Source organism: Vidua chalybeata, chromosome 3 (assembly GCF_026979565.1).
Source record: "Vidua chalybeata isolate OUT-0048 chromosome 3, bVidCha1 merged haplotype, whole genome shotgun sequence".
NCBI classification, from domain to species: domain Eukaryota; kingdom Metazoa; phylum Chordata; class Aves; order Passeriformes; family Viduidae; genus Vidua; species Vidua chalybeata.
Genome location: NC_071532.1, coordinates 4,694,315 through 4,720,709, shown reverse-complemented (window position 1 = coordinate 4,720,709; position 26,395 = coordinate 4,694,315). Strand labels below are relative to the sequence as shown.

The 26,395-nt window shown below is 37.9% G+C and overlaps 1 protein-coding gene across 3 annotated transcripts in view; it reads right to left on the bottom strand.

The window, feature by feature from the left end:
* The window catches only part of AFTPH (aftiphilin), a 42,531-nt gene that overhangs the window by 7,807 nt on the left and 8,329 nt on the right, over nucleotides 1-26,395 (bottom strand). The window contains exons 2-8 of one of the 3 annotated variants that reach the window (XM_053938228.1): nucleotides 23,817-25,602; nucleotides 14,058-14,209; nucleotides 13,427-13,553; nucleotides 13,058-13,114; nucleotides 11,357-11,479; nucleotides 4,879-4,939; nucleotides 3,149-3,232 (exon numbers count right to left, since the gene is read on the bottom strand). In XM_053938228.1, coding sequence (XP_053794203.1) covers nucleotides 3,149-3,232; nucleotides 4,879-4,939; nucleotides 11,357-11,479; nucleotides 13,058-13,114; nucleotides 13,427-13,553; nucleotides 14,058-14,209; nucleotides 23,817-25,592 — 2,380 coding nt within the window. In that variant the 5' untranslated portion in view covers nucleotides 25,593-25,602. The other 2 variants (XM_053938230.1, XM_053938229.1) reach the window with 2 other exon arrangements.

Below are 26,395 nucleotides of genomic sequence, written 5' to 3'. Positions count from 1 at the left end.
CTGCAAACAATGGAGACCTGTATGCAAAAAATATATATGTATGAGTTAAATTCTATCTGTTTAGTATCAAGTGTCACATCTCAGTAGGAAGTAGCTCAAGGATTTTTAAATATTACATACTATTGCTTAAAAAATTTTCTAGGAATTAGAATTACCAAAATAAATCAAAAGGAAAGACTGTAACAAGTTTTGTTGCATTTGAAATAGCTGATACTTCCCTAGTTACAGTTTCAGATATTTTATGCTTCACAGGTTTCACAAAGCGTGCAATGTGCCATTCACAAGGTGTTTTTCAAAGACAGCACAGAATTTTTGTTCATAAAGCACTGTGTTTATCCACAGACACCTCTGTGCTAAACAGGTGCCACACTTGTGCCAGTTGGGGTGGACAACACAAAAGCATTTCATCCTACTGCAGAACAAACACTGCAAATACTGGGACCTGGTGATCCTGTGCAGCTCCCTGATACAAAACCAGCATTTATTAATGTTTGCTGATGACTGTATCCAGCTTACTTCCCAGGATCAAGATGCTTTTAGAAGTATTCCTGAAACACCAAAAGATTACTAAAAATAAATGCCAGTGCCTGTTGTCCTGCCTTTACCACCAGGAACTGCAGCACTGTGTGTGCTAACAGATGATGTTAAGCATCCTCAAACCTGCTTTGCATGAGCTCTCCACAAGCAGTGTCTTGACCATTTATCCTTTTGGGACAAGTTAATTCTTCTTTTATTGTGAGGGAAACTAAGCTGACCAAAATGTGAAATAAAGAAAATCATCTGGTTAAGTTGCAGGATGTGGAAGATTTGTTCCACATAATACAAGTTGATTAGAAATTAATCAGCTGTCCTTTTAACATATATATTTTTTTTAGGTCTGGATTTTCACAGTTGATTTGATCCAGTTCCATGCAAAATATCAAAATATGTACTGTCCTGAGACCGGTATACCAAGACTTCTAGAAATGTCAGATGTTTACAGAACTTAGAAATAGGAAAAAGCCCAAATATTCCATAAAATATCCACTTTCAATCAGGGAGAGGAAGCCTTGAAGAAATACACTTTGACTTGCAGAAGCCTGCGAAATCCCATTAAGGTACAAATTGGAAAGCTAATTGAAGGAAGGAACCCTTTGACATGCAACTCTGCAACAAACATTAAATGCAATGTTGTAAGTTACATCATTTAGATATTCCCATTTACAGTCCTGTATTGGGATGTCACTGCTCAATTTACTGTTCTTTAGGCACCTCTTAGCTGCATTTATGTTAAACTATTAACATGAAAAATAAAACAATACACTAAATCTGTGGGAAAATACTAGAAATTAGTAACTCCCTATTCATAATGTGGAATGAAAATTTTTGTTAAAAAGTTATTTTGAGTACTGATGAAATCAGACTGAGAAGAATTCAGTGTCAATCTATAGTAAGTAAAACTAAGTCTCCAAAGAAAGAATAAACTTCTACTGATAAAAGTATCTTCTTTAAGCAAAAAAAATCTAGCAATTTGTCTTTCAATTATTTTATGTATTTTTTAAGAGTTGCATATTGTCCATTTTATTCAGATGATGACAGAGTATTTAAGGAAACTGCAAAACCTTAATGAGATATTGAAGGAAAGTTAGCCAACCAAACCCCACACAAAGCTCCTAAACACACACACAAACACACGAGCTGCAAGCCATGAAACAAATGACTTTCCCAGAAACAAGTCAGTAAGGAAAAAAAAAAAAAAAAACCAAAGCCAAACCAAAAGAAATAAAGAAAAAAAAAAAAAAAAGAACCACTATAGGGCATACCATAGAAGGTGATACCTGTAACTTGATGAAACAACATAAAAAATAAAATGCAATAAAAGACTAACAGACTATTCCTCCAGTAATCCCTTTACGTGTGCACACCTTCTGCACAAGCAATAATGCACATACCCAACTACACAAGCAATAATACATGTGCTGGGCACTGGTGACTTGTGTCAGTGGACTTTGCACACACTTAACTAAAGAATCTGTAGGACTCAAGCACCTTGACTTTGCTAGCTGTCACTTCCATGACAAATCTGCCCTCTTTCATCTGATAATGGTATTTCTCAAGGGTGGAATAAAAAAATCATTTAGACTGCCATGCCATAAAATTGCTGTCAGTGATTACATTTTAAAACTAAAAAAGCGTGTTTCTACAAACAAAAAATACCATAAAATTTTAATAATTTATTTGAAATGTGGGAGGACCCCAAACATCTTATGAATGGGTTTTAAAAATTAAAATCACTGAGAGGAAAAATATCTTTCCTGTGAAGAAATTGATTATCATGGCTCCAGGCATTGTACTGAAGGAGTCCTTGCATTATCAATTTAACCTATGCACTTGAACAAATCCCCAAAGTGTTCCCTGAAATTCCTGCAGGAATTTATTCAAAGTGTAGGTTTTCACAAGCTCATGCAAAATACAGAGCATGTAAAAACCATGGGAAAAATGAATTCAATTTCTTTCACACATTATTCAATGAGAGAGTGGGGTATTCATCTCCTTTTTAAGGGAGTAAGTTGCAGATAGTGCTTTGGTTTCAAAATTAACATTCATGAACTTCTAATATCCCACAAACATGCAGCTATCCTTCTTTTCTATTATAAAGGCTGTTAAAACACCTTTTTCACTGTATTATTAGTAGTAGTCCATGACCTCCTGGGCTGCCATGTATCAAGGTTGATAAATTTATATTCACACATGGCTTCCAAACATCGTCACAATCCTGTAATTTGGACTCAGAGAAGAGAGCAAGCCTCATCTTTTAGGAATTGCCACATCTACATAATTTTTCAGAATTTTTTAAGTGCTTAGTAGAGTTAACTTCTGGCATGTCTCATTTGAAACAAGTGTTTTAACATCTTTTTTGCAAGAGCATAGAAGCCATTCATTCCTTCAGCAGGTGACAAATACAGAGCTGACAGTACCTTTTAAATACTTCGTACTCGATACAAAACATCAGAAAACAGAACACAGATTAAAGGAAAAACGCAGTAGAGAGACATTTTAGAGAAAGGCAATGTAAAACTTCTCCTTGTTTGTAGGAAAGTCAAGTGATGTGCTCATGCTTTTAGTAAGTTGTTATAATCTTACAGTTGGGTTTGAACACTCTGCTGACCTGGGATTGTGGTGGTGCTGCTAGAGCTACTGTCATCCACGGGCCCAAAGAAATCAAGGTTCAGAAGAGTGGAACCTCCACTAGCTTGAAATTCAGTGACCGTGTTGGTAGGCAGCCATATAGAAGGTAAGCCAAGGGAGGGGTTTATGTGTAAAAAGGGGTAAGACACACACTTGAACATGCAAGTTATAATTAGTACTCAGTACGCAATTTAAAAATCGACATGAAAACAATGCTTACAGTATTAGTTTGTACCTTCTAAAATGTTAACAACTTAATTCAGTGCACATTTCCTCATGTACAATGCAGCAAGGAAATCAACACTAGTAACTTTAAAATAGAAATATTTATTTCAATCTAAAAATGAAAGAGAGAACCAGCACGACCCAGAGAGAGAGATGTGACCAGTTAAAGGGAAACAATATATAGGTCAATTGATAGTTAAAATAGAATGGGCTTTTTTCTACCCTCATTGAAATTTAAAGCCATTCTTTCATCAGGAAAACTTAGCAGATCCTCAAATAGCAAAGAACAAAAAGAAAAAAAAAACTATCATTTTATTTAGCAGCTTTAAGCTATTAATTATCATTATCTTAAAGCGGTGTGACCACTGGGTAACAAATGCCACTCTTATGTCCAGTTCCTCACTGGCAAATTATACTGTTCCCCTTTAGTACTAAAACAAATCAAACCAAGATACATTTTAAAATTGTTTGTTAAAAAGAAAGCATGATGATTGACTGAAGTAGTAAGACACCAGACAACAGCAAAAGGGTCCATCCAGGCTTTCCTTCAGCACCATAATATTGCTATCCAAACTCTTACACCCCACACGTTCTGCAACAACACAGTGTGGCAACACCAGTGCAGTAAGAGATGCACTTTATCTGAGCCTGCCTCTGAACTTGTGTGTCATCAATCAGTTGCTGTCAGCAGGCTCTTTGTAAAGGAGTTTCTTGGTAGGTTTCTAGTCTGTCCAGCAAACAAATTTCCAGAACTTGTTTTATTTCCTTTGCATGCACTTATATTTCTGACACCGGAGGCTGTGGCACTACTCTCTTTGCTATTAAAATAGACATAGGTGAAGGGTCTTTTAGGTGATAACTATATACATTTTCAGATACAATTAAGTTCGTAGCTACCTCTTTAATACATTAGCTATAATTAGCTCTTTAGTGTAAGCAAAAGTTATAATGAATGAAGTCACATTTTTGAAATATAAAATTATCTTTAAATCTGAAAACTTTCAGCTCAGGAAGTGTATATTTCACAGTTTGTGGTTAAAATATTGTGCTTTGAAGTAGCCACTTTACAGAAGTTTGTCATTCAGAGGATGTCTGAAGAGATAGCTGACTGGTGAAAAATACTTTTAGGAAGTAAAACTCATCCACCTAAAATGCTCATTTGTTCAGAGTTTCATTATAATCTGCAGTTATACATAATGAAGTGTTAATATTGCCACTGTGTCACTAGCATATGGCAGGAATCTAAAATAATACTTAACTTAGTATTTTTCAAACTATGTAATACTCCTCATAGGGGAACTGTTAATCAGAAAGAAAGCCTGAATTTCCAAAGTTAAGAGTAAGAAATAAGTATTATATATATTTATATATATATATGTGTATGTGTATATATTTAAAAAAATAATCAGCAGATAGATGTTTGTCTGAACTTTGTAGCTTTCTTATCTCTAGCTCTGGTGCTAGAGGCTCTACGGAGAGACGTACCATCTAAAGGGTTAGTAAGGCCACTGCTACTCCAGTCAAACTGGACAGGTGGTAGAGATTCCTAGAGTTGAAAAGTCAGAAATCAGATTTTATAGTCAGTTCAGGTCACAACAATGCAAAGCAGTTCAAACAACAGATTCTTTAGCATCTAAACACTAAAAAAGACAACTAAATGATCAAGCCCCAGCTTTTGGGAGGTGTGTCTTTTTATAATATGCACTAGAGATTCAAAGTAGATTTGTTCTGTCACAGGAAATCCATTAAATTCTGATCAGCACAGATTAGGTAACTTCTAACTCAAACAGGATTTGCAAATTAACTAGAACATGAATTGAATAACAAACCTTAAGGCATCATTGAAAATTAAACTATTACTTTCATGGAAGATGAGGCACTTAGCATAAAAAGTTATGTATACACAATTACAGGGCAAATTCAGAACAGTGAAAGCTGTCTCTGCATCCATTCTTTGTCTTGATCATATATATTATTTATCATCAGACAACCAATCATTCTTTTGGTTTGTTTTGCTCTTAAGAAACACAATTCCCCACAGTGAGGGATGAACTATCAACACCCTCTCCACTCCACCCCCTTTAAAAATAAAAGTCCTGTGACTTCTTATCCTTTCACAGTTAACTCACCCTGATCTATATACAAACCATTGGCAGCAATGCTTGAACAAGAGGAGTATGGAAACACTGACTCCTGGGAGCCCATCCTTGCCTTTTGATTTCCTCTTGTTAAGCTTTTTGGCCACAAGCAAGCAGCAGGGACCATGCTCTAGAGGAAAGGTGTGTTCAGGTGCAGTGTGACTTGCAAGCACTGTCTTCCTGTACTCTCAGGACACAAACTGATGGGACAGTAGCAGAAATGTCTGAAAGAAGCTGAACCTTTCTACTTCTGTGCATTACACTCTGCTCTCTGCCCAGTGAAGTCAACTGTTGTGAGGCACTGGGAAAGGATGTACCCTCAACTTCTAAAGAAGCAATCACAGTATGGAAGAAAAGCAATGGATGTTCTCAGCAATATTTTTTAAAATGCATCAGTACTTGTTAAGCTGAGCCATACCTTCTCTTTGTTTTTGTAGAAAATCAGCCTTCATTTTTTAATTTTAAAACTTCTAACCATCTGATACTGAAGAAAAATGCAGATTCACTAACTGAGACTGTAGCAACCTGAGGTAGCTTTGTAGCACAAATAAGCTCACTGTAAAAGGCATTTCCTCAGTGCTAGATGTTTGCAGGTAGCAAAACAAAGGGAGCTGGAGATTTCTGTATTTACTTATATGAAAGATTTTTCTAAGCAAGACATTTACTACCTAATGTCTTAAAAATACTTTCAGTACTAAGCACAGCTTGAACAGTATTCTCTCCATGGAGGTTAATAAACTGATTCTTCACTTTTTACTTTGCTTTGGGAATGATATTAATGGCATTGAAATGATTTGCATGTAGATATAATGTCAGCAGTGTGGAAGCTCCACCTGATGAAGTAATGATCACTATCATCAATGGCTTGATTAAACTTTGTCAGATTTAAATATATTAACATTAAAAGGAGTTTGCAGGAAAAGAAAAGGGTAGCGAGTATGAGAATTTAGTAGCTTTCTGCCCTGAGCAAGATGAACTCAAATTGAAATAAAGTGGCTTCCTACCAACTTTTACTGAGGAAAACACCCAGTAGATTTGGTGGCAAAGGCCTGAGTCAGGACTGATGACTGTGACAGAGCTGCATGGAAAAAGTGCTTAGCAATGGCTTGCTAAGTGTTTGCCTTTAATGATGGTCTGACTCTCAGATTTGACAAGGAAAGGACAAAGGATGTGATGAATTCTTCCTAAAATGGGAAAAAACGAGTGTGACTCCAAATCAATAAGAATATACCAAGTATATTAGTCTGCTCTGTGGGATGAGGCCACTCTGCTAACTTCAACTCCTTTGCAAAAGAGAGGGTAAGTAAAGCAGCCCTCACCTATACAGGATGCTGACAAGTCCCAGTCTATACAGTAGCAAACCAAGTGAAAGGAGAAGGCAGAGGAAAAAGCAAAATTAAACAGAAAGTTTTCTGCTTCTTGTTACCTCAGCCTTAAGAAAACTACACTGGGACACCTGAACACAGGCACTGAAACCTCAGCCAGTGGGAACATAGCCAGCAAATGGGAATACAATGTTCAGCCTTTCTGAAACTGTGAGGTTGTTGGGTTACTGCAAGTATTATATGAAGAACATGCTTCAAGGAAAAGTGCCCAATCTAGGAGAATACTGAGAAATGGAGCACACTGCTTTCACTCCTCCAGGCCTCCATCTTAGATTACAGGACACAGTACAGAAATGAAAAAGTATACTCAGCTGTCAGAGTATTACTCTGAATGTTAAGGAAGTAAGAAAGAGGAAATTAAAATGCCTGCCTGTTTTACTGCATCATATTTCACTTTGATACAAGCAAGAGATGTTTTCACACAGTAATTTTAGAATGCATTATGTAAGAGCTCTCATAATCCAAAAGAGTAAAATGTAAATGTTTGTGTCTGTGCCAATAATTACCCAAGGAAAATTAAACAAAATTAAAAAAAAAAAAAAGGAAGCATTTTGCTGTCTTAAAGCTGGGCAAAAAGAATAAAAGGACTTGTAATACAAATATAATGTCAATATTCAGATGGATCCCAAAAATGAGCATCATATGCATTCCAGAAAAAGCTTTACATGCAAGTAATTCATACATTTCATTGTGTGTATTCATTGGCAAAATTCTATCAGTTCTGAAAAGTGCTCTTTTCAGACAACCCCGTTACACAGCTGTCACATCTGAGAGAACAGCAAGTTCTGTAGCATCTCTTACCTGCAAATTTTTCTTTCTTACTCTGTCAACAAAGCTACACACACTCTCACACTCTTGGATCTTTCTCACACGTATAACTGGAGAGCAGTTCCTGACGGAGCCTTTGGCTGGTGGCCAATAATATGGTAGTTTGCATCTGTCATTGTTAGAAGTCCTGATGGTCTCTTATGTAATTAAAAGTGTTTTTAGAGACTGTCACCCCACAGGGTTTAATTAAGGTTCAGTCCCTAATAGCCAGCAAGTGTAAGATGTATATTTCTATTACAACCTGATCCCTAATTCAGTGGCTTACATGCAGGCAGATGTGCTGTAATGGGCACCTGCAGAAAAGAAGCATTGGTAATTTTCTTCTAGAAAGGTCTGGGTCACTGCAGATTTTTATTCCAATATAAAACTAAGTAAAACTTGGCAAGTAACCCTATAAAATAAACAGTTCCAAACGGAAAGAAGAGAATGCTTTGAAGCAATAGCAGAAGAGCAGAAATACCTGGGCAACTTTCTTCAAAAAATCCAAAGAGACACAGATAAATAAACTTTAAAACAACATTAACCAGAAAACAGTATCAAACCAAGAGAAAGTAGTCATCATTAAGTCCAGACAGCAACCCTTCAGACAAACACTGGAATATATTTTGCATGCACTGCCTGAAGACTTGGCTGTGATTTCGAAGCCCACTAGAGCAGTACAAAACAGAAGAGAAAGGCACCTGTCCTGGGTCTCACAATCAAAGGGTGCCTGTTTCACCAGCCACTCCTTACACCTGATGTGCCTTGACAAAGCCTTTTACTTCAGCCCTGTGAAGTCTTTGAGAAACCATGCTTAGATCAAGTCAACAGTAATCAGGGGATTATTTCATATTCTGTTTACTGCCTTACAGTTATGAGCACAGAGGAACAGAGAAATAAACCCCTCAATTGTCACGATAAACAACAGATCAAAGAAGAATTTAGATTCTACCTTCAAATATAAAAGAGAATGACTCTACAAAACTCATCTTTATACAATAAACTAATGTGACAATCCAGTCAGTGACTTGCTTGAGAACTCAACTTCAAAACCCTTGTCCTTATAGCTTAGATGGCTCAGATGGAATTTGTCCACTCTATTTCCACAGCCTAACTCAGTGAGACCCACAGGAGGGAATGAAGGCAAACATTCAGAGTTTATATCATAACTAGGAAGAAACATTGCAGCTCATTGGCTGCTTTTTACCTCATTCTATTAGTTCTAAAGTTCTCCATTTTAAATCTCTGCATGCTTTTGTCTGTTTGCCTACAACAAAAACATTTAGGAGGCATTCCTGTGTTTCTACAAATGTTCTTTCCACTATTACTTTCACCTCATCAGTCTTCCAAAGTCTTATTCCCTTAGCAGGAAGTCATACACATACAGACACTGATCTGTATACAAGTGCACAAATGCCAACCCTCAGAGGAGAACTTTTCCCTGAGCAAATAACCTGAATCTCTCAACCAGAGCCTCTCCTTCCAAAGAATATGTCAATATTCTGAAGTTTCTGAAAATATGGATAAATCTTCCTTCTGAAAATGGAAGAATTTAGAAGTTTAACTAAATAATTACACATTAAGCAGGTACACTAAAGAGATACTTGAATTGCTGCACCTAAATAACTTGCACTTAGAATAAGAAGTTTCAAAATAAGAATAATTTTAGAGTAAGAAGTTTCGGAGTCCACTAAAACTGCCTGTATTTCTACTGAATATTTTAACAATGTTTGTAGCATAGCTCCTAACGTAATGTTTGGGCACATCATCTTATTACCACGACAATCTGGAATATTCTGAAAGAGCCATTTGCACAATGTGACATGAAACTGGATTTTCTCCAAAGCAAACAGAAGCCACGAATCATTGACAGAAGATGAGACCAAGAAAGAAAGGAGGTCTCTGAGGTGGAGAATTGATTGTTCACACCATGAAACTTTCAGGATGTCATCTACCTGTAGCGTCCTAGAGTTCTGAATAGTTACAATTTCTAACCCATCTCTTCCCCAAAAGCTTATTTTAGGGTTTGTCTTTTTGGAAAAGCTAACCTAATGCAAACAGTGCAGACAGACAGCACAGAAGTTTCTCAGATGTATTCATGGACCACAACTATTGAACAGAGATGGCCTTGTCAGAACAAGCACTAGGTCAAGATGATCACACTGTGACAAGTAATAGGAAATTCTATAGCAGGAATTCATAATTACAGAAAAAGAGGCTTTGGTAGAGGTTCTTATTTTCAGAACTATGGCTGTCAAGCAATTGAGAAAATGGCACTTGTCAGAGATGTTGTTACTTCAGGCTCTCACAGCTCTCTACACTGTTTAGTGTATGGCTTAATTTATGTTCCCTCTTCTGAAAAAAAGGGTACTTTGAATGCTGCAAAAAGGCTGTGAAATTTTCCTACTTTCTTACCACACAGTAGATTCTTCAGGTCAGACTACTTGCAGTAATCACTGTTGTTACCTTTTCTTATATCCATTTCAGCTGCTCAGTTCCACTACACATGAGGAGCAGCACAGGAAGCACCAAATGTGTATTGCTGTATAAAGCAATGGGAGCTCTGAGCCCACTGACAAACTGCTGCTCAACAATGAAACAGAATTCTCTGCCGCAAGCACATCACACTTAGAGCTCTGCAAGAACATCACTATAGTCACAAGTGCCTACTGTTAAGGTTAGGTGTAGCCCAAGAATAATTCTTTCTGGAATGCCTTCAATCAGATGTCACGAGCATAGCAGGTAACTGAAGATGCTGGGTGGATTAAACAAGACCTGCACTAAGTAGAGACACAGCTGAGTCTCTGAATAGGTACTGAGCATCACTATAATGACACTGAAAATGAAATATCTCTGCATATCCCATTAGCTTGTTGACAACCACACACATTGCAACATGCATGGTATTCAAGTGCTCTTCTAACATCCTTACATCAAAACAACAGCAACAAAGAACTCGTGAAATTCAAAAGCTCACTCCTGAACTCCTCTGAATTCATTTTGTATCAGACTTTAAAGACAGGGAAGCCAGCAAAGCAACTGTGTGTAACAGATAATTCAATAAAATCTGCTACAAAGGGCCAAGAGAATTCATACAATCAAAAAGTCAGGTATGCTTGTAAGGACCACACCCAAAACCTCTCTCCAGGCAGCTGGGCTGCTTTTCATGACACTCTGAAGAAGAAAGGGCAAAAGGCAATGAACATGAACAGTATAAATGTAAATAGGATCATTCAGAAAATTGAGTCCGAACCAACATGTAGAACAGCCTCTAAGAATAAGCTCCAGAATAAGCAAGGATGAAGAAACTTAGCCAGAGGTCAGATGAGTCTAACATTACATAAAAAATCTGTCTACCTGCCCACTGCCTTTGAGAGCAAACTGCTGTGTAACAGTAAGGACCATCAGGACTCTGAAATGGTGGCCACCAAGTGCTACAGCCTCATCATAGGGACTCCCAGTCACACATGAAAAGCAGATCCAAGAGCAGGACTTCAATCTGACACAACCAACACCTGCCTTTTACATACAGGTGTCTTTGTCTATTTTAAACATAAAGAAAGAGACAAAGCATCCCATTATTTCCCTCATTCTTTCTTTGCCTCTCCTCACCCTTCTCTCCCTGTTTTTTACCTGGAACTGATCAGATGCACATGTGTTCATCTCTGGTGATACAGGAGGTGTCTGTCCTATTGAAGCTATTTTTTCTGCTGCAGATATTGGTTTCAAAGGTTCCTTGGTAGGTTCTAACATACCCTGAATAAACAAACAATAAACCAGTAAATAAATAATCTAATTCTAAAAAATTACTTGCACACACAGACACATTTACAGACATTTCAAGAACTGCAGATGCCAAAAACTAGAACACACTACTGGGCAGTACTACCCTCAACTGAGGGCTTGGGGGTAACCATGTATCTCTGGGACACTTTCACTGTATTGAGAGGGGCAGGAGTAGATGGAGCAGGGGAAAATCATCCTGGGTCCTTAGGCCTAAGGAACATCTTAGAGCTAGTAACAAAAACCCAAGTGTTGAGCTGGAGCTTGCTTTCAACTTTCAGTAATGTAATTTAAGCTGGAGAAAACAGTTACTTGATAAGGTGATGTCTTCTCCTCCCAACTGTGTGCAGACTATTCCAGAAATATCAAATGACCCATCACAAAAGTACAACTGCATTCATTCCATTTCAACAATTAAGCAATCCAAAAGAAACAAACCAAATTATCTGTTTTCAGAATGATACCAAGAACAATAATTACCGAGATGGCAATAAATGCATTAAGAAGCATTAAGAAAATAAACTCACATTTTTAATTTTAAGCAAACATTTCAAATATAGATAGTATTATGAAAAAAGGTCTGAAATCTGATCTTGAAAAAAATTGAGGGCAAGAAGATCTACAGAAAGCCCAAAGTTTGCACTGAGACATGCCAACCACCTGAGAACAATGAGAAACCCCCAAATAAAAGCAGGGCATTTGCAATGACAGCATTTTAAACCATTCTCAGGAAGTCACTTGCCAAGATTAGCTGTCCCACAGATGTTTCTACATCATATTAGGGGAGCTTTGAATTTACCCACCAGTTAAATAATTTCTTTTGGACACCAGAGAAAAACAGAAAGCAATGTGGCAAGAGACAGCAACAAGTCACTTTACTCCTACTATTGCTGCGTTCCAGCTTATTGTGTGCAAAAGTATATAAAAATTTAAGAGACAATTAATCAGCAACAACAATCAGTTACAAAAAATAACTGCACGTGTTGCAAACACAGTCCTGCTCACAAACAGGAAGAAAACAGCAGTATCTCAGAGTTGTTTTAGCTATCTGTATCAGAATACCATGTTAACATCCACAGAAGTACACAAGCTGACCTTGATGCATCACAAAACTGTAGAAGTCACTCTATAAAATTAACCTACGTAATTAAATCAGCCTAATATAAACTAAAGAAAACTATTTTTTTACTATTCCATTTGTGGATGATTATATGAAAACATAAGTGTGTTTGTCTGTGTGTATACATATACATGCACTGTTTTTTGAGAAAAAAAGAACATTTATTCTGCTCAGACCAGTAAAAATCACAAACCTTATCGTCTCCCTGTTTTTAATGAATACTTCTTTCACTTAAAATTAAGTATCTGCTTGCACACATAATGAAAATTATTTATTTGGTAATTCTTTTCTAGCATTTCTACTGATGCCTAAGCCATAACTGTACTCACAAAAATATCTTTCAGCACACTTGGTATTTAATGTCATTTAATATCTTTCATTATGTGATGTTGTTGGAACTATAACATAAAATATTACTAAAAAAAGCTTACCAGTCCTGCTGCATACATGGGTACTATAACAGGCTGCTTCTTGTTGCCTGTAAAGAGCTGATAAAACAACAAAGAATTTACTTAAGAGTTTCAATGTCAGTCATGGAAATATTTTTCGATGCTACACAACTTGAGTAAGGTTAGTATCACAGAATAAATACTATCTTAATTATAACACAATGGTTAAAAACTAGTGCCACTTTTTATATTAACAGGGCTTGTAAAAGGTTGCCAGGTGGTCTGTCATGAACAACCATGTTCTGTGCAACTATGCAATTAGGGGAAGGCACTCACACAAAACACTTCCACCTGATTCTACATACAAAGCAGCTTCCTGATTTAGAAAGGCAGTTTTACTGGCAGACTCACAATATTTCTTGTGTCAATTCCCAGGGAGCACAAAAGCTTTTTGTTGCTGTGGGAGCCACCCCACTGGTATCTCAGTCCATATGCATCGTGGATGTCCTGCAGCTCTGTCCACACGTCCATCAGCTCCCTGCACAACCCATCATAAATCAAGTCATCATTCGGAAAAACAGCGTAGCAGCCTCCAATATTTATTCTGTTTTTTAATGCAAGTGACTTCTTATACATTCCAATTAAATTTATGCCCAAGCACAATACCCAGGGGAACTAAAACTGCACAGTGTTCTCAGAACAATTATAGTTCAGACTTCTTACTGGAAAATGATGTCCACAGCAGACAGGACAAAGCCTGTTTAGACCTCATCATCACATGAATAAATACAGTAATTTATAGCAAGTAAGTAACAAGACATATTTGGTTAATTCAGAACCATAACTGAAAAGAAGATGATAGGCTGCTGAGTTGCTAAGTGAAGTACTCCTGGTGTATGCAGTCACTGAAAACAAGCATTCTGATAGATAGCTGACTTTCACTTGATGGCTTCTCAAAATACTTGAAGCAAACACCTCATTTTAACTTACTGCCATATGTGCTTCAAGTTCATTTCATATTTGTTGCACTGTGGTTCCTTACCCAGTACTTCCTAAGGTCTCCTCAGTTGTTATCTGCTTTTCACCTGCTTCCAGCAAATGATTCAAGGAACTTATTTCTTCTTCAATTTCAGCAACAGGAATGGAAGGAAAACAGACTTCAAATATTTGTTCCAGACGACTTAGCAATGTTGTCTATACCAAAGAGAAAATATTTATGTCAAGTTTGGTAACTGCTATAAAGATAAGTCCAATATTATAGCAAGAGAGAAAACAACTTATAGCTAACACAAGATTTCACTTACCACAAAATATTAACTGTCAGAGGACCAAAAGACTCTTTAAACACCAAATACAGCCTACATTGCTATTGAGAGACAGTAAACACCTTGCCCTCTGCAAAGTGAGTTCTTACAGGAGTGTCCAAAGTCACTCTGTTAGAAATTAGCAGAAAATGTATGCAACAAGATTTATGCTATATAATGTCTCAGCAATATAAACAGCATCTCTTGGAAATAATGGTTTCCAGACATTTTAATTCCAAAGCATGCACTGGGCCTTGGCAGATGGAACTAAAAAAACAAAACAAAAGTCAAACAGCCTCCTGCCCTCACAAAAAGAATAAAAATCCCCCCTTTTTTTCTGACAAGCATAGTATGCTTTCTTCTTTTCAAGTTCTTCCCTTATGTTTCTCTTTTCTCTTTTGTATTTCCATATAGACAGGATTTCAACTTCTTGTACCTCTGTTAACTGGTCTTGGACATCAGATGTATTAATGATACAGAATTTTTTTTCAACCCATTAAGAACAGTTAAGCATCAAGCTTTTATTATTTATTAAAATACCAATTTCAATGGTATTTTTTACAAGGCATGCTTGTAAAAATTAAATTAAAGCCTTTTTTTAATGTACTCCTTTTTGCCAGAAACACCTAAATCTCTTTTCTTGCTAAGGAAAGGAGGCACAAGCCTGGCTTTCAGTGGAACGTTTCCATCTTTCTAGTTTAGTGTTCCTCAACAATCACTTTCCCAGTGCTCTGCTGCAACACACACAGGGCAGCTCCAGCACCTGCTTTCCTACTGGGGAAATGGAAAAGAAACAGAGTAGGTGGAAATCCCAGGAGCATCCCACAGCGTGTGCTGCTTTAGCTGTGCCAGCAGAGCCCTCCTGTGGAGATGCAGCATATTCCAGCAACAATATTGAATTTACACACATAAGCCTCAAAACAGAGGCTTTTTTGTTACAAATTAGATGATTTAAAGTTCAGAAAAGCAAGGCTGTAGGAGGAAGTTACCTATTTTAGTTAGGCAAATCAATACAACTGGGACAAACCTTCATGCAGCAAAATATCTGCTTCACAATTCCAAGAATTATCTGCAACACTTATTATTTGAACTTTTAGCTGCAAATTTGCCTTGTGTCTCATCTCAACTAAGCACATCATTGACCATGTACATCAGCAAACATAAGAGGTAAACATGTGACCAGAATATCTGGTTTCTGTATTGGAGTTGGGATGATGAGTCAGGAACTGGGATCGAGTCTGTCCAGACTCTTCTTTCTGTTCAGCCACTAACTGCTAAAAACAGGAAAATGAATTGGCTTAGAGCATCAGCTCTTCAGTTTTACTGCCTGTGGAAGATATGCCTGAGAGGGACAGCCAGAAGGTACAGTCACTTGCAAACCATAATGTAAAAATGTGCAAAGATCTGAATTCAGAGCATACCTGACTCAACTGTTTTTTTTTTTTTTTTAACTTTTCTTCTTCATTACCTCTCTGATAAATTCTGACCATAATGAGCCACGTTCTACAATAAATAATTTTGCTTTTAATAATCTCTCAATGCTCACTCATTCTGGCCACACACTAAGTTGCAATACAGTTGCAATATTTGTAGGTTGTTTCCTGTTTGCTGACCAGAACTAAGACACTACCTGGTATTTTTAGGAAGTAAAACTAAACAGTATTCCAGATTCCAGCCTAATGCTTCAACACATTAAAGCATATTCTGCTTCAGTTTTAAACCTTAACTTTGCCTACAATGTATCACTTCCCCTTATCTTACATTAACAGGTGATGCTTACTTCATTTCTGTAATACAGCAAGAGTACAAATCCCCAGGGAAAAGCAAGAGGCAGATGAATGGCACTGGATCATGGAAACAGCAAGGCATCACATTTCTTGAAAAGGATCAACATTTGAGAACGTGCTAGTGACTAAAAATATGCTTGCTTAGGTAATGAAAGAATTAACAGAACATCTCTAAGAACCAAGCAGAATCTCAGTCAGTGTCACATTTCAAATGTGAGTTTAAGAATTGTGCCAAAATTTCAGGAACAGTTTAACTATAGCATTCTTTATACTTTCTGTCATCTTTTCTAAATTCCCAGTGATGCTTAGCCCTTATTTCTATATGACAAAGAATGGTTTCCATAGCAAACCAGAATAATTAATTCTGTATGTGCAAATGGACAAAGGGATGAGTGCACAAACACATATCTCCACACAGTGGCAATGGAAGCAGCTGAACTTGTTTTTCTAACTGGTGCTGAAATCCTGGGGTCACAGCTTCCAGGTATTAAGACCATCACCAATATTTTAAAGCTGGTGTAAATGTCCACCTCCTACAAGCTTTAATCTATTGTTGCATAAATTAGATTGCAGGAGAATACTGTATATGACCAGAAGTAATGCCATGTCTGTCTTTTTGGGGAAAAAAAAGACAGAAAACTAGAGTTTTTATCCACTTTTCATGTCACTAAAAGTATTTGACACATTATTGTTCTCCGCAGCCATTTGAGAAGAATAATTCTTGAAGACACTTGCAGAAGATGTGAAAAGGCTACAGCTGCCATTAAACATTAGCTGTGATTCTCCAAACAGTTGATAAATAAATAAATGTACGAATAAATTTCAAGCCCCATAGTTTCTGTAAATGCATAGACGATTTTGATACACACTTAAGATATGTGGTAATCACCACCAGAACCAAACAAAGTATCAGAGATACTTTTTTGAAATAAGCATAACCACAGGACTAGAATTTATCTCTGTGGCAATTAAAAAGGGGGCAAGATCCCTCCCTCAGAGCTGAAAGCCCAAAGTACTTGGTTTACACAATTTGTTTTTTCTTCTTCTCCACCAGGTCATAGAATCCATGAACTCCTTCCACACAGCAATTCTTCACTGATCACCCAACACACCAAATCCTCCCCAGCTGCCCCCACATGAACCCAACAGTGCCAGGTCACTGCCTTTCCTCAGAGCTATGAAAAGAGGAGATAATAAAATCTGCCATAAAAACAACACACTTGAGCCCCACTACACAAAGAGTGGACACAAATGTTTGCATCATGTAACTGCTGTAATGCTTCTGTGGGTGAAGTTTTGGGGAACTCTGTGTGCAAGAGTTGAAAAAAAAACCAAGTCTTGCTTCTCTCCACAGTTCTGATCACATATAAGCTGTGGAGCAGACACAAGAACTCATCCAGCTGAACTCCCCCTCAAAGAGTGGAGTGACACTTTGTCCCTCCACCCCCTAGCCTTTCCACTGCATGGCACAGCCCCATTTTTTTAACACACCCCCCCTATTTTCCCTTAGGAAATCTCTTACATCCCACAGCATCTCTGCTCTGGCAGCTTCCAGAGGTGCTTTAAGAAGGGGAGAGTCAAAACCAGAGCATCCTTCTGCCAAGAAAAGAGGCCATGGAGGAAGCAACACAAACTCTGGGCTGTTTGCATCTACCAAACACAAAACTGGAAGACCTAAGATTAAATAAAACCAGTGTAATAGTTAAATTGTTGAGCATGTTTAGATATTCAGGCTTATGTGAAAAGTAATAAAAGAAAAAACATTAAAGGAGATGGAAATGAGCCTATGAAAGATCCAAGATGCTAAACATATAAAGTAGGAAAGGAATAAAGTCCATATGGACATGACTGGCTTCTAGTTGGAACCCAGAAGCTGAATGAAAGCTCTCAAAAAATGATAGACCAAAGCTCAGGGGCCAAGAAAAGAAAATGATTAACCACTGAGACTTTATTTAACTTAAATCATGAACTCACTGTTCTGCAGAGTGCCTAGCACAACTTTTTATGACTATTTTAATAAAATAAAGTAGAGGTTAAATGAGAAACTCCCTTTGCTGGGTTTTTTAACAACCAAACCACATTTTCCAGCAACACATTTGTCTGTGAAGAGCTAAGTCACCATTTACTCTTCTACCTTCAGCATGTGTGTGCATGGGATGGGTGTGTATTTGGGGTTTTTGTTTGGTTAGTTTTACTGATGTTCTTGGAGTATTTTTGGGGGGGTAGGTTTGGGGATTTTTTAAGAGCTAAACTTCATGACCATGTAGCTAACACAAGAGAGCTGAAGAACCAATTTCAATGGATGCAACTCACCATGGGGAGCACACCAAGCAAGTTCCTCAAAATTTTCTGGACTCAAGAATTAAACAAAGCTAAATGGTTAACTAAAACCACACAAGCAGACAAGCAAATCCCTAAGTTCTCAAATAAATGGGGACAGTTTTTTCTTTGAAACAGCTTATGGACTGTTTAAACTATGAATCCATTTCCTTTTCACATAGAAACAATTTGTTTCTTTGTCTGAAGCACAGGCAACACCTCCTCAGAAGCAACGGGAGAACAGCTGCAGGCAGAAAAACTCCTGAGTAAAGAAGACAAGCAAAGCTTATAAAGAACACTAGTTTAACTTCTCATGTTTCAAATGTGATGGCTTGTCTCCATCCCCACTTTAAAAGCAGGTTAATATAAGGTAGTGCCATATATTTCTTAGATGTAAAAAACTGAATTGAGATATGTGTTTTTATTTACACAGGAAGTTTATAATGAAAACACTCATCTAAAACTGAGATCTGCAAGCCAGGAATAGGATGCCACAAGAGCTAAAAAACCCCTTCATTAACATAAAATGAGGAATCAGATTTTTTTTTTTTTACAATAATTTAAAGAATTAAAGAAGACGATGTTAGTCCTAAATATCCGAGTAACTGTAAAAGTTTTGAGCTCAGCTGCAAAGCAAATCTGAAAATGTAGTGGCTTAGGAAAAAAAAATGTTAAGACTTCTCTGCTGTTTTTACTGCTTGATCTGAGAGTTAGAAACTGCAAGGAAGTTCAGGCTAGAAATGTGAAGCTTCCTCTCTCATTCCTGCTGGAAGATTCACCATTTATTTTCCCTCAGCTGAAGAATGCATCAAATATTGCATCTTCCATGCAGGCAAAGTACAGTTTAACAGTTATTTATTGTGACTACATAAAACTCACTGACCATTTCAGTTTGTCACATTGTTATTACCTACTGGAGTTGTACTAACTTTTCAGTCAGACTCTGAGAGGAAGTATAGCAGATGACATTTATGTGTACAAAATGGAAAATCATTTTGTCCATAAATAGTAATGCTTAAACAACCCCCTCTCAAACTATTTTCTTTTGTAAGATTCCCCTCAGCCAGTCTGTTCTGAAGAACAGCAATTATTGGCTACTTTTAATAGCCTGATTTTTACTGTTGTTCAGCTGCAAATACTTCAGAACTATGCTATGGACTTAAAACCCCCAAACCTTTCCAGAAAGGTATATTTACATCAGTAGCCAATACTATTTTAATTTACCTTACTCAACTGAGGGGCTGAAGTCTTTATGGCCACAATTACTTTTTTCCAAAAGGATGCTCATTGCCCAAGACAGTGTACACTCCAAATGACAGTGATCCAGGGATTTCTTTGTCTTGGTGCCTATTCGTGGCTCAGTAACTGTGCCTCGCCCACACTGATTAATCTGAAGAGGCAGAGCCTGCAAGCACAGGCTCTCTAATAAGTGGAGAATCTTAAAACCCACTTGGAGGACTGTTCACCTTTTCCTTCAGCCCTTTCCAGGATTTGCTAACTCTCAGGTAAATCAGGAAAGATTTGGCCTTCCAACCAAGCCCTTCATTAGCTCCTATTGCTCTGGAGATGCTCATGCTCCTTGCACACAGGCAGGCACTGCCATATTCCCCACCCACACCATTACCATGGATTATTACTGCTCTTGTGCCTCAATGCTGAATCCTATATATATATATATATATATATATATATATATATATATATATTTTCTTAATGCAGCAGAGTAACCCCCTCAGCTGACTAATGCTCAGCATTATCTCATGGAAAAAGCTGCACTACAAGCCTTATATTCATCATAAACATAACTTGGTAGTGTGCAATGAGATTTCACAAAGGGGCTAATGCGTGTGCAGGTTTGCTCAAGACTTGTCGGATCAACCAGTTCACCCACAACTATATCCTAAATCTGTTACTGAACACAAAGGCACATCTCTAATGCAAAGAGCAGCCACACTGAAAGCAAGCATTCTATCTTTTCAGCTGCAGACACAAACTAAATGGATTAAGGTATACGTAGCATTAATATGGGTTCAGATGGTGGCCTGTGTGCACACCATGCCCTTCCTCCTCTCCCCTCTACACAGAACTACTGAACAGAAGAGGTCAGCATGTTACAAATCCTGCACTGCAAATTGTGTGCAGGATTCAGAGAGCCTGAGACCAAAGGCAAGGAAGAAAAGACCATAATCTTTTTGCCACTACATGTCACCATATAAGGTCATTTTTGTGAACGCCCCTCCTCTTAGTTTCATCCTTTATATTGTGTATTTTCTAATAAAAACTGGATTAAATAGTTTAATTGAAGCAAACCCTATTTTTAATTAAAGATTATACCAAATCCACAGTCTTTAAACAGTTTGTCCATTGCACATACATCATGCAATCAAGACTGCATTCAGAAAGCACAATATTTTACTGCCATCTCCATGTTCAGAATCTACAAACTAAGAAACAAAGAAAAATACACAGAGACCTTTTCAATGGAAACTTGAGCTACTAATAAATAACTTTGCTTTCATGCTGCATTCTGATGGATGAAAATTGCTGTATACATTATTTCCACATTTAAACAGCAGTGCTGCCGGCTAAGTATCCTTTCCAATTTTCTGCTTTTGCAAAGAATTCCATTAGGATCATTCTGTTTACAAACCATTCAGGATTCTTTCATTCCCACATTGCAGTGACTCTCCCAGCCTCACCATCACTGCTCAAGTGTATTCAGTGTCTTGTAAACGATCCCAGCTCACCTTTAGCGTAAGCTGAGATCTCAATTTTCCCATCTATCTCAAGTGTCTAGCACATGCAGTATTTGTACACAGCCTGCTCCCTTTTGGGTTGCTACAGCAAATGCTTTTTAGATCTGCCAGCAACACAAGGATGCAAGTGATCCCCTCTTCCCTATCCTTCTTTAGGCTGGGTAATAAAAAACTTTGTTCTCTTCCCTCTCACCAGATTTATCTTGCCTGCCAGTATTTCTGCTTTTGCATCAAACAGCTGCAGAACTAAGTTTAATACACGGCAAACAGAAGATTGGCAACTGCTTTAAAATGCCATATTTCGTGTTTTGACCTCAGTGACAACCTCTTAAATGACAGCAAGGAAGCTGATCAAAATCTGAGTTTAATTTTACTAAGATTTTGCACTCAGAGTACCAGGACTGTCTTCTGGCTCATGCTGACTCATTAACTTCTGTTTCTAACAGCAATTTAGCAAACTGTGGCTCAATGATTATGAACAGAATTTCTATTTAATCTTAAAATAAGTAGTTTTTAATATAAAAAAAACTTTACAAAATAACTACTGTTTTTAAGAGTTAACTGGAAAAAAAAAATGTAGCAATTGACATTGCAAGGCTAAGGAAACTATTGCAACAGAGAAAGCATGTCCAGCTCAACTTCCTCTCCAGTTTGTTTGTGTACAACATTCTCTCAGTTGTATTTCCTCCCTGGCAGAGGAGGGAGAACATCACTTTAGATCCAAACAGTCACAAGTGACTGTAGCATAAAGAGAAGGAATGAAAAAATTTGAAGTCTTAAATTTTGCTTTACAATCTAATCAAACTACCATATAACTTCATGGCAGACTTTAAGTAAGGAACTTCCAATTTAACTTGATTTTTATCTTTTGTTAAGGCAGGCCTGGGGAGGGAAAACTTAATTACAGAGCCTCTGAGGGTTCTGTTTTTATAAACATCTACATTCAGAAGTGTTTTCTATAGAAAACCTATCATAAAATTACAGAAAACTTTAAGTGAAAATAAATATTTGAAACCTTCAGGCTATCCCTTAATATTAATTAATTACTAGAAAAAAAGGATGATTTACTAGAATCATCTCCCCACCCCATTTCTTTCTCAAGATTCTGGACGGTCTTTCAAGTGGCAAGAGAAACAATTGAGATTAATTGCAATAATCTTAGTACTCTCCAATTTTATGGGTGAATAGGTAACAACAGATTTGTGCTTTCAACTTAAGAAATGCACCAACACCTTCAAGTGATAAGCAAGGTCTTGCACAGACACAAAATTCTGCCTGCAGGTTTACTCAGGAGCCTTTTTTTTTGGCTTGTGAAATCTCTTTGAGGTTTGGAGTGCTAGTCACTGCACGGAACAGCAAGCAGGAAGAGTAAGGACCTGAGGCTCACAGCTTTTAACGTGACAAGAAATCAGTGCTAAGTCCCAAAAGCTCCATTCCATTTGCTGATGCTGGCAGAGCTCCAGCTGGCACAACCTTCTGAAAAGCCATTTCACCTGTCACTGGTAGGAAGTGGGAAGAGGCAGGGCTGTCACCGAGCAAGGTCCTGAAAGAAAGGACTTACCTCATTTCCTTTTATTGCCAGGGAAGATCCAAACCTTTCAGACACATATTACCACTAACATCCTTTACTGCTGGTGCTGCTGCACACTTCAAAAAGACAGAACATACTCTAAACTACTCACATGGAATGATGTGAATAAAAAAGAGGCTTTGAAGAAAATTCTAAACTGAAATTGTCTTTCTGAATTTTGTAAAAGTATTATTAAATGCTTAACAAAAAATGTCTTTGTATGAATAGCCACAGATCTCAAAATGACTGTTAAAAAGGCTTAGGAAGTAACAAATTAGGAATTAATGAATACTTAGCAATGAAAGCATAAAACATAGGAGAGATGGTAAGAAATAAACCTATTTACTTCCCCCTCCTGGAAACTTCTAATTAGAAATAGCAGCAGCTTTAACAAATCACCAGTCCTCTGTTCGTGATGTTGCTATAATGTGCAGCTTCCCACAATTAATACCTAACAGAGACTTATTTTTAAAGAACTTTTAAAGAGTTAACTTCCCAGGAGTTTGAATACTCGAGACAGAATTCCACAGCTTGTGTTTTATCATGCTGTCTGCTCTAAGTGAATTAGTGCAGCTATTTACAAATCAAATAATAATTTTTAATCAGGTTTTGAAAACATTGATAGAGAATGGTGATGGAAAATTTTGGGAACCAGTAATCCCAGCTTCTGGTCACACTACTATTTTACAAAAAGGCAAGAGTGTGCCTCCCCAAAAGTCAGTAAACAATGAAGCAAAAGGAAAAACTATCACTCTGAAATGTTCGTGTTGGCTTATTCCTTTGATCAATTTATGTGAAGGATCACATGTAATCATCAAAACACATTCCTACAAGTTCCAGCACACCCTGCTCGTTTGTCTGTGGGAAGTAACAGTGCTGCAAAGATCTGCAATATCCAAACACAGCATAATGTTTCTTATCAGCCCGTCTCACAGAGCACATTAAATCTCTCCTAAAAGGCAAACAAGGACTATTCAAATATTTGCTGTACGCAGAAGCAGGAACCAGGAAGACCTGTATGCATAAGAGCAGAACAAGACTGAGGAAAACAAAGCAAACCCTTACCTGAACTGAAGGTGATAGCTCTTGGGATTGCTTACTGATAGTCCCCTGGAAAGATGCTAAAGCAGCACTGTCAGTCTTGTGTAACACTGGGCCATCACTCCTGGCAGACACATCTGTCCTATGTGACTGCCACGTCTCTTTTCTGTGATGAGATTCACCAGCCTGCTCATCTCCAAAGGCAGCCCAAGAACAGCTGTCTTTTTGTTCATCTTCAAAAGCATTCCAGTCTGTAGCCTGCTCACAACCTGCTGAACTGAAGTCCGCAAAGTCATCCGAGTCCTGAAAAGCAACACTCTCATCTTGAGGTTTTGGCACTGAATCAAAGTCTCCAAATTCAGTATCATCACCATTTTCTACCTCAGTAGTATGCTGGAAGTCTACCCCAGAAGTTTTACTGGTAGTATCACATTCTAAAGTGTCAGCAGCTTGATTTAGTTCAGCTTGGTCCAAACTTGTTGGCTGCTGACAAACAGTACTCGTGTCCCTGAATTCACCAAATTCCTCGTTAGGTTCGCTAATATGTGCAGGCTGTTCAGAAGTTCTTTCTGAATCGAGAGCGTTTATTGAGTCTTGAGCATTCCTGAAGGTGGGAGATGCACTGCTGACTGAACCAAAGTCACCAAACACATCATCATGTTTGTCACTGCAAGCTAAAACTTCAGTGCTACTTCCACCATTTTTGAGATCTTCATCACCACCCAGTTTGTCCCCTGCAGGATCACAGCTTAGGCTTTGGAACTTATCAGCCTTGATATCTGCTGCTTTTGAAGAATCCTCAGGCCTAGTAAAATCTTTGCCATTCTCTGTGTGATGTTGTCTTCTCCTCCCACTGTGCTCTCCATTCTCTGTAGTGCATACTGAACTTCCAGTTTCTTGAGACGTACTAGAAATTGAAAATTCCAGTGCTGAGGGACCCTGTTCACAACTAATTTCTGAAATGCAAACCTCTTCTTCACTATGAGTTACTCTGTTTATTCTGTTGTTCTCCTGAATGCTCACTGAGTCTCTTTCATTAAGAACACTGCATATTGTAGGCCCTGTTCCCTCTAAATGGATTGGGGTTTTGTTTGAGAAGGTAGCAAAATCTGCAACATCTTCACCTGAGCTAGGCATTGAGTTCAAACTTTGCTCAGTACTATGGGTGTTAACAGTTTTCAGTCCCTTTGAGTCACCAACACTGTCTAGATCTTCTGTTCCCTGAGGATTTACAGGGTCTGATGCTGCAAATCCATTTGTTAGAATCTCTAGACATGGAAGTTTCTCACCATTACAAGCATCTATTTGCTCATCCTGCCTCTCAACTGTTACACCAGTTCTAACCACACGAGAAGAAAAACCCTCTGATTTTCCAGTGTTGTCTCTTTGTTCCTCCCTTCTGTTTACATCTTCTAAAGCAGTACCTGAAGTTCTAAACTTAGATTTTTCTTTGATAGTACTAGTAGCTGACATATCAGAAAGCTCCTTAGTATGAGTAGGAAACTCAGCAATGCAGTCTTTATCTTTACCATTTTTAACAGATGTGAAAGTTGCAATGCTAGCTACATTGTCAGAATAATCATGGAGTGGGATGAAATGATTTGTGGGTATAAACTCTTCCTTTGGATGACTGTAGTCCGCTGTATCAAAATCAGCAAAAGCTACGCCAGCAGTGCTCACACCAGAAAATCCTCCAAACTCATCTTCATCATCATCATCAGCTCCATTGTCAAGTGGTGGAGGGGATGAGGAGTACATTCGAATAATATCTGGTTCCATTGTTTGGTTCTGCTTCAACATTAATGTATTTCTGCATGAGGGAAAAACAGAGCTATGTCAGAACTTGGCTAGCTTTCGTGTTCTTACGTATTTCATTTTTACAGTTTCATGCCTCATTTTTTAAGTCTGCATATAGGTCAATATCTGTATTAGATATCAGAAAGAAACACTCCCCAAACCCATGTGTTCTACAAGTCACAAAGAATCTACTGGGACACTTCAAGTCTCTTCTAAACAACTACATGATCAAATTGTCAGCAGACAGTACTGAAATTATCATCTTGAGCTGTTGTGCAACACACTGGCACAACTAAAAATTCAGTTTTAACTCATCAGTTCTCTACCTGCCATCACCAGCAGTTCACAGAAGTGCTAGTGACCTGGTCCATGCTTTGCCACACTCCTTTGTGTGCTCAGGTGTGTGACAGGAGTTAAGCCACTCCACATGGAGTGCCATACACAAAAAGGACCTTCATCACTGTCAAAGACTTCGAAAAGTGTTTCCATAAACTCTGAAATTGTGAAGGAGTGGAGGAAGGAACTGCTCTTAGAACCATGAGCTATGACCTGCTGCACTACTGTTTGAGTCTCTTTCTACCAGTCCATGGGTTTCAGTTTGGTTGCCCTGTTCTCTGGATTTCTACCCACAAGCCAACACACTGCCTCCACAGCTGCTGCCACCAGCCTGCTTCTGTCTTAGGAACCAGCTGAGAAATGCCATCATGATGCCACCAGTGAAGTCAAGAGCCAAACACACTTCATCAAAACTAATTCTCAAAAAGAGAGCTGAACACAATTATTCATAAAATATTTAACCACAAATC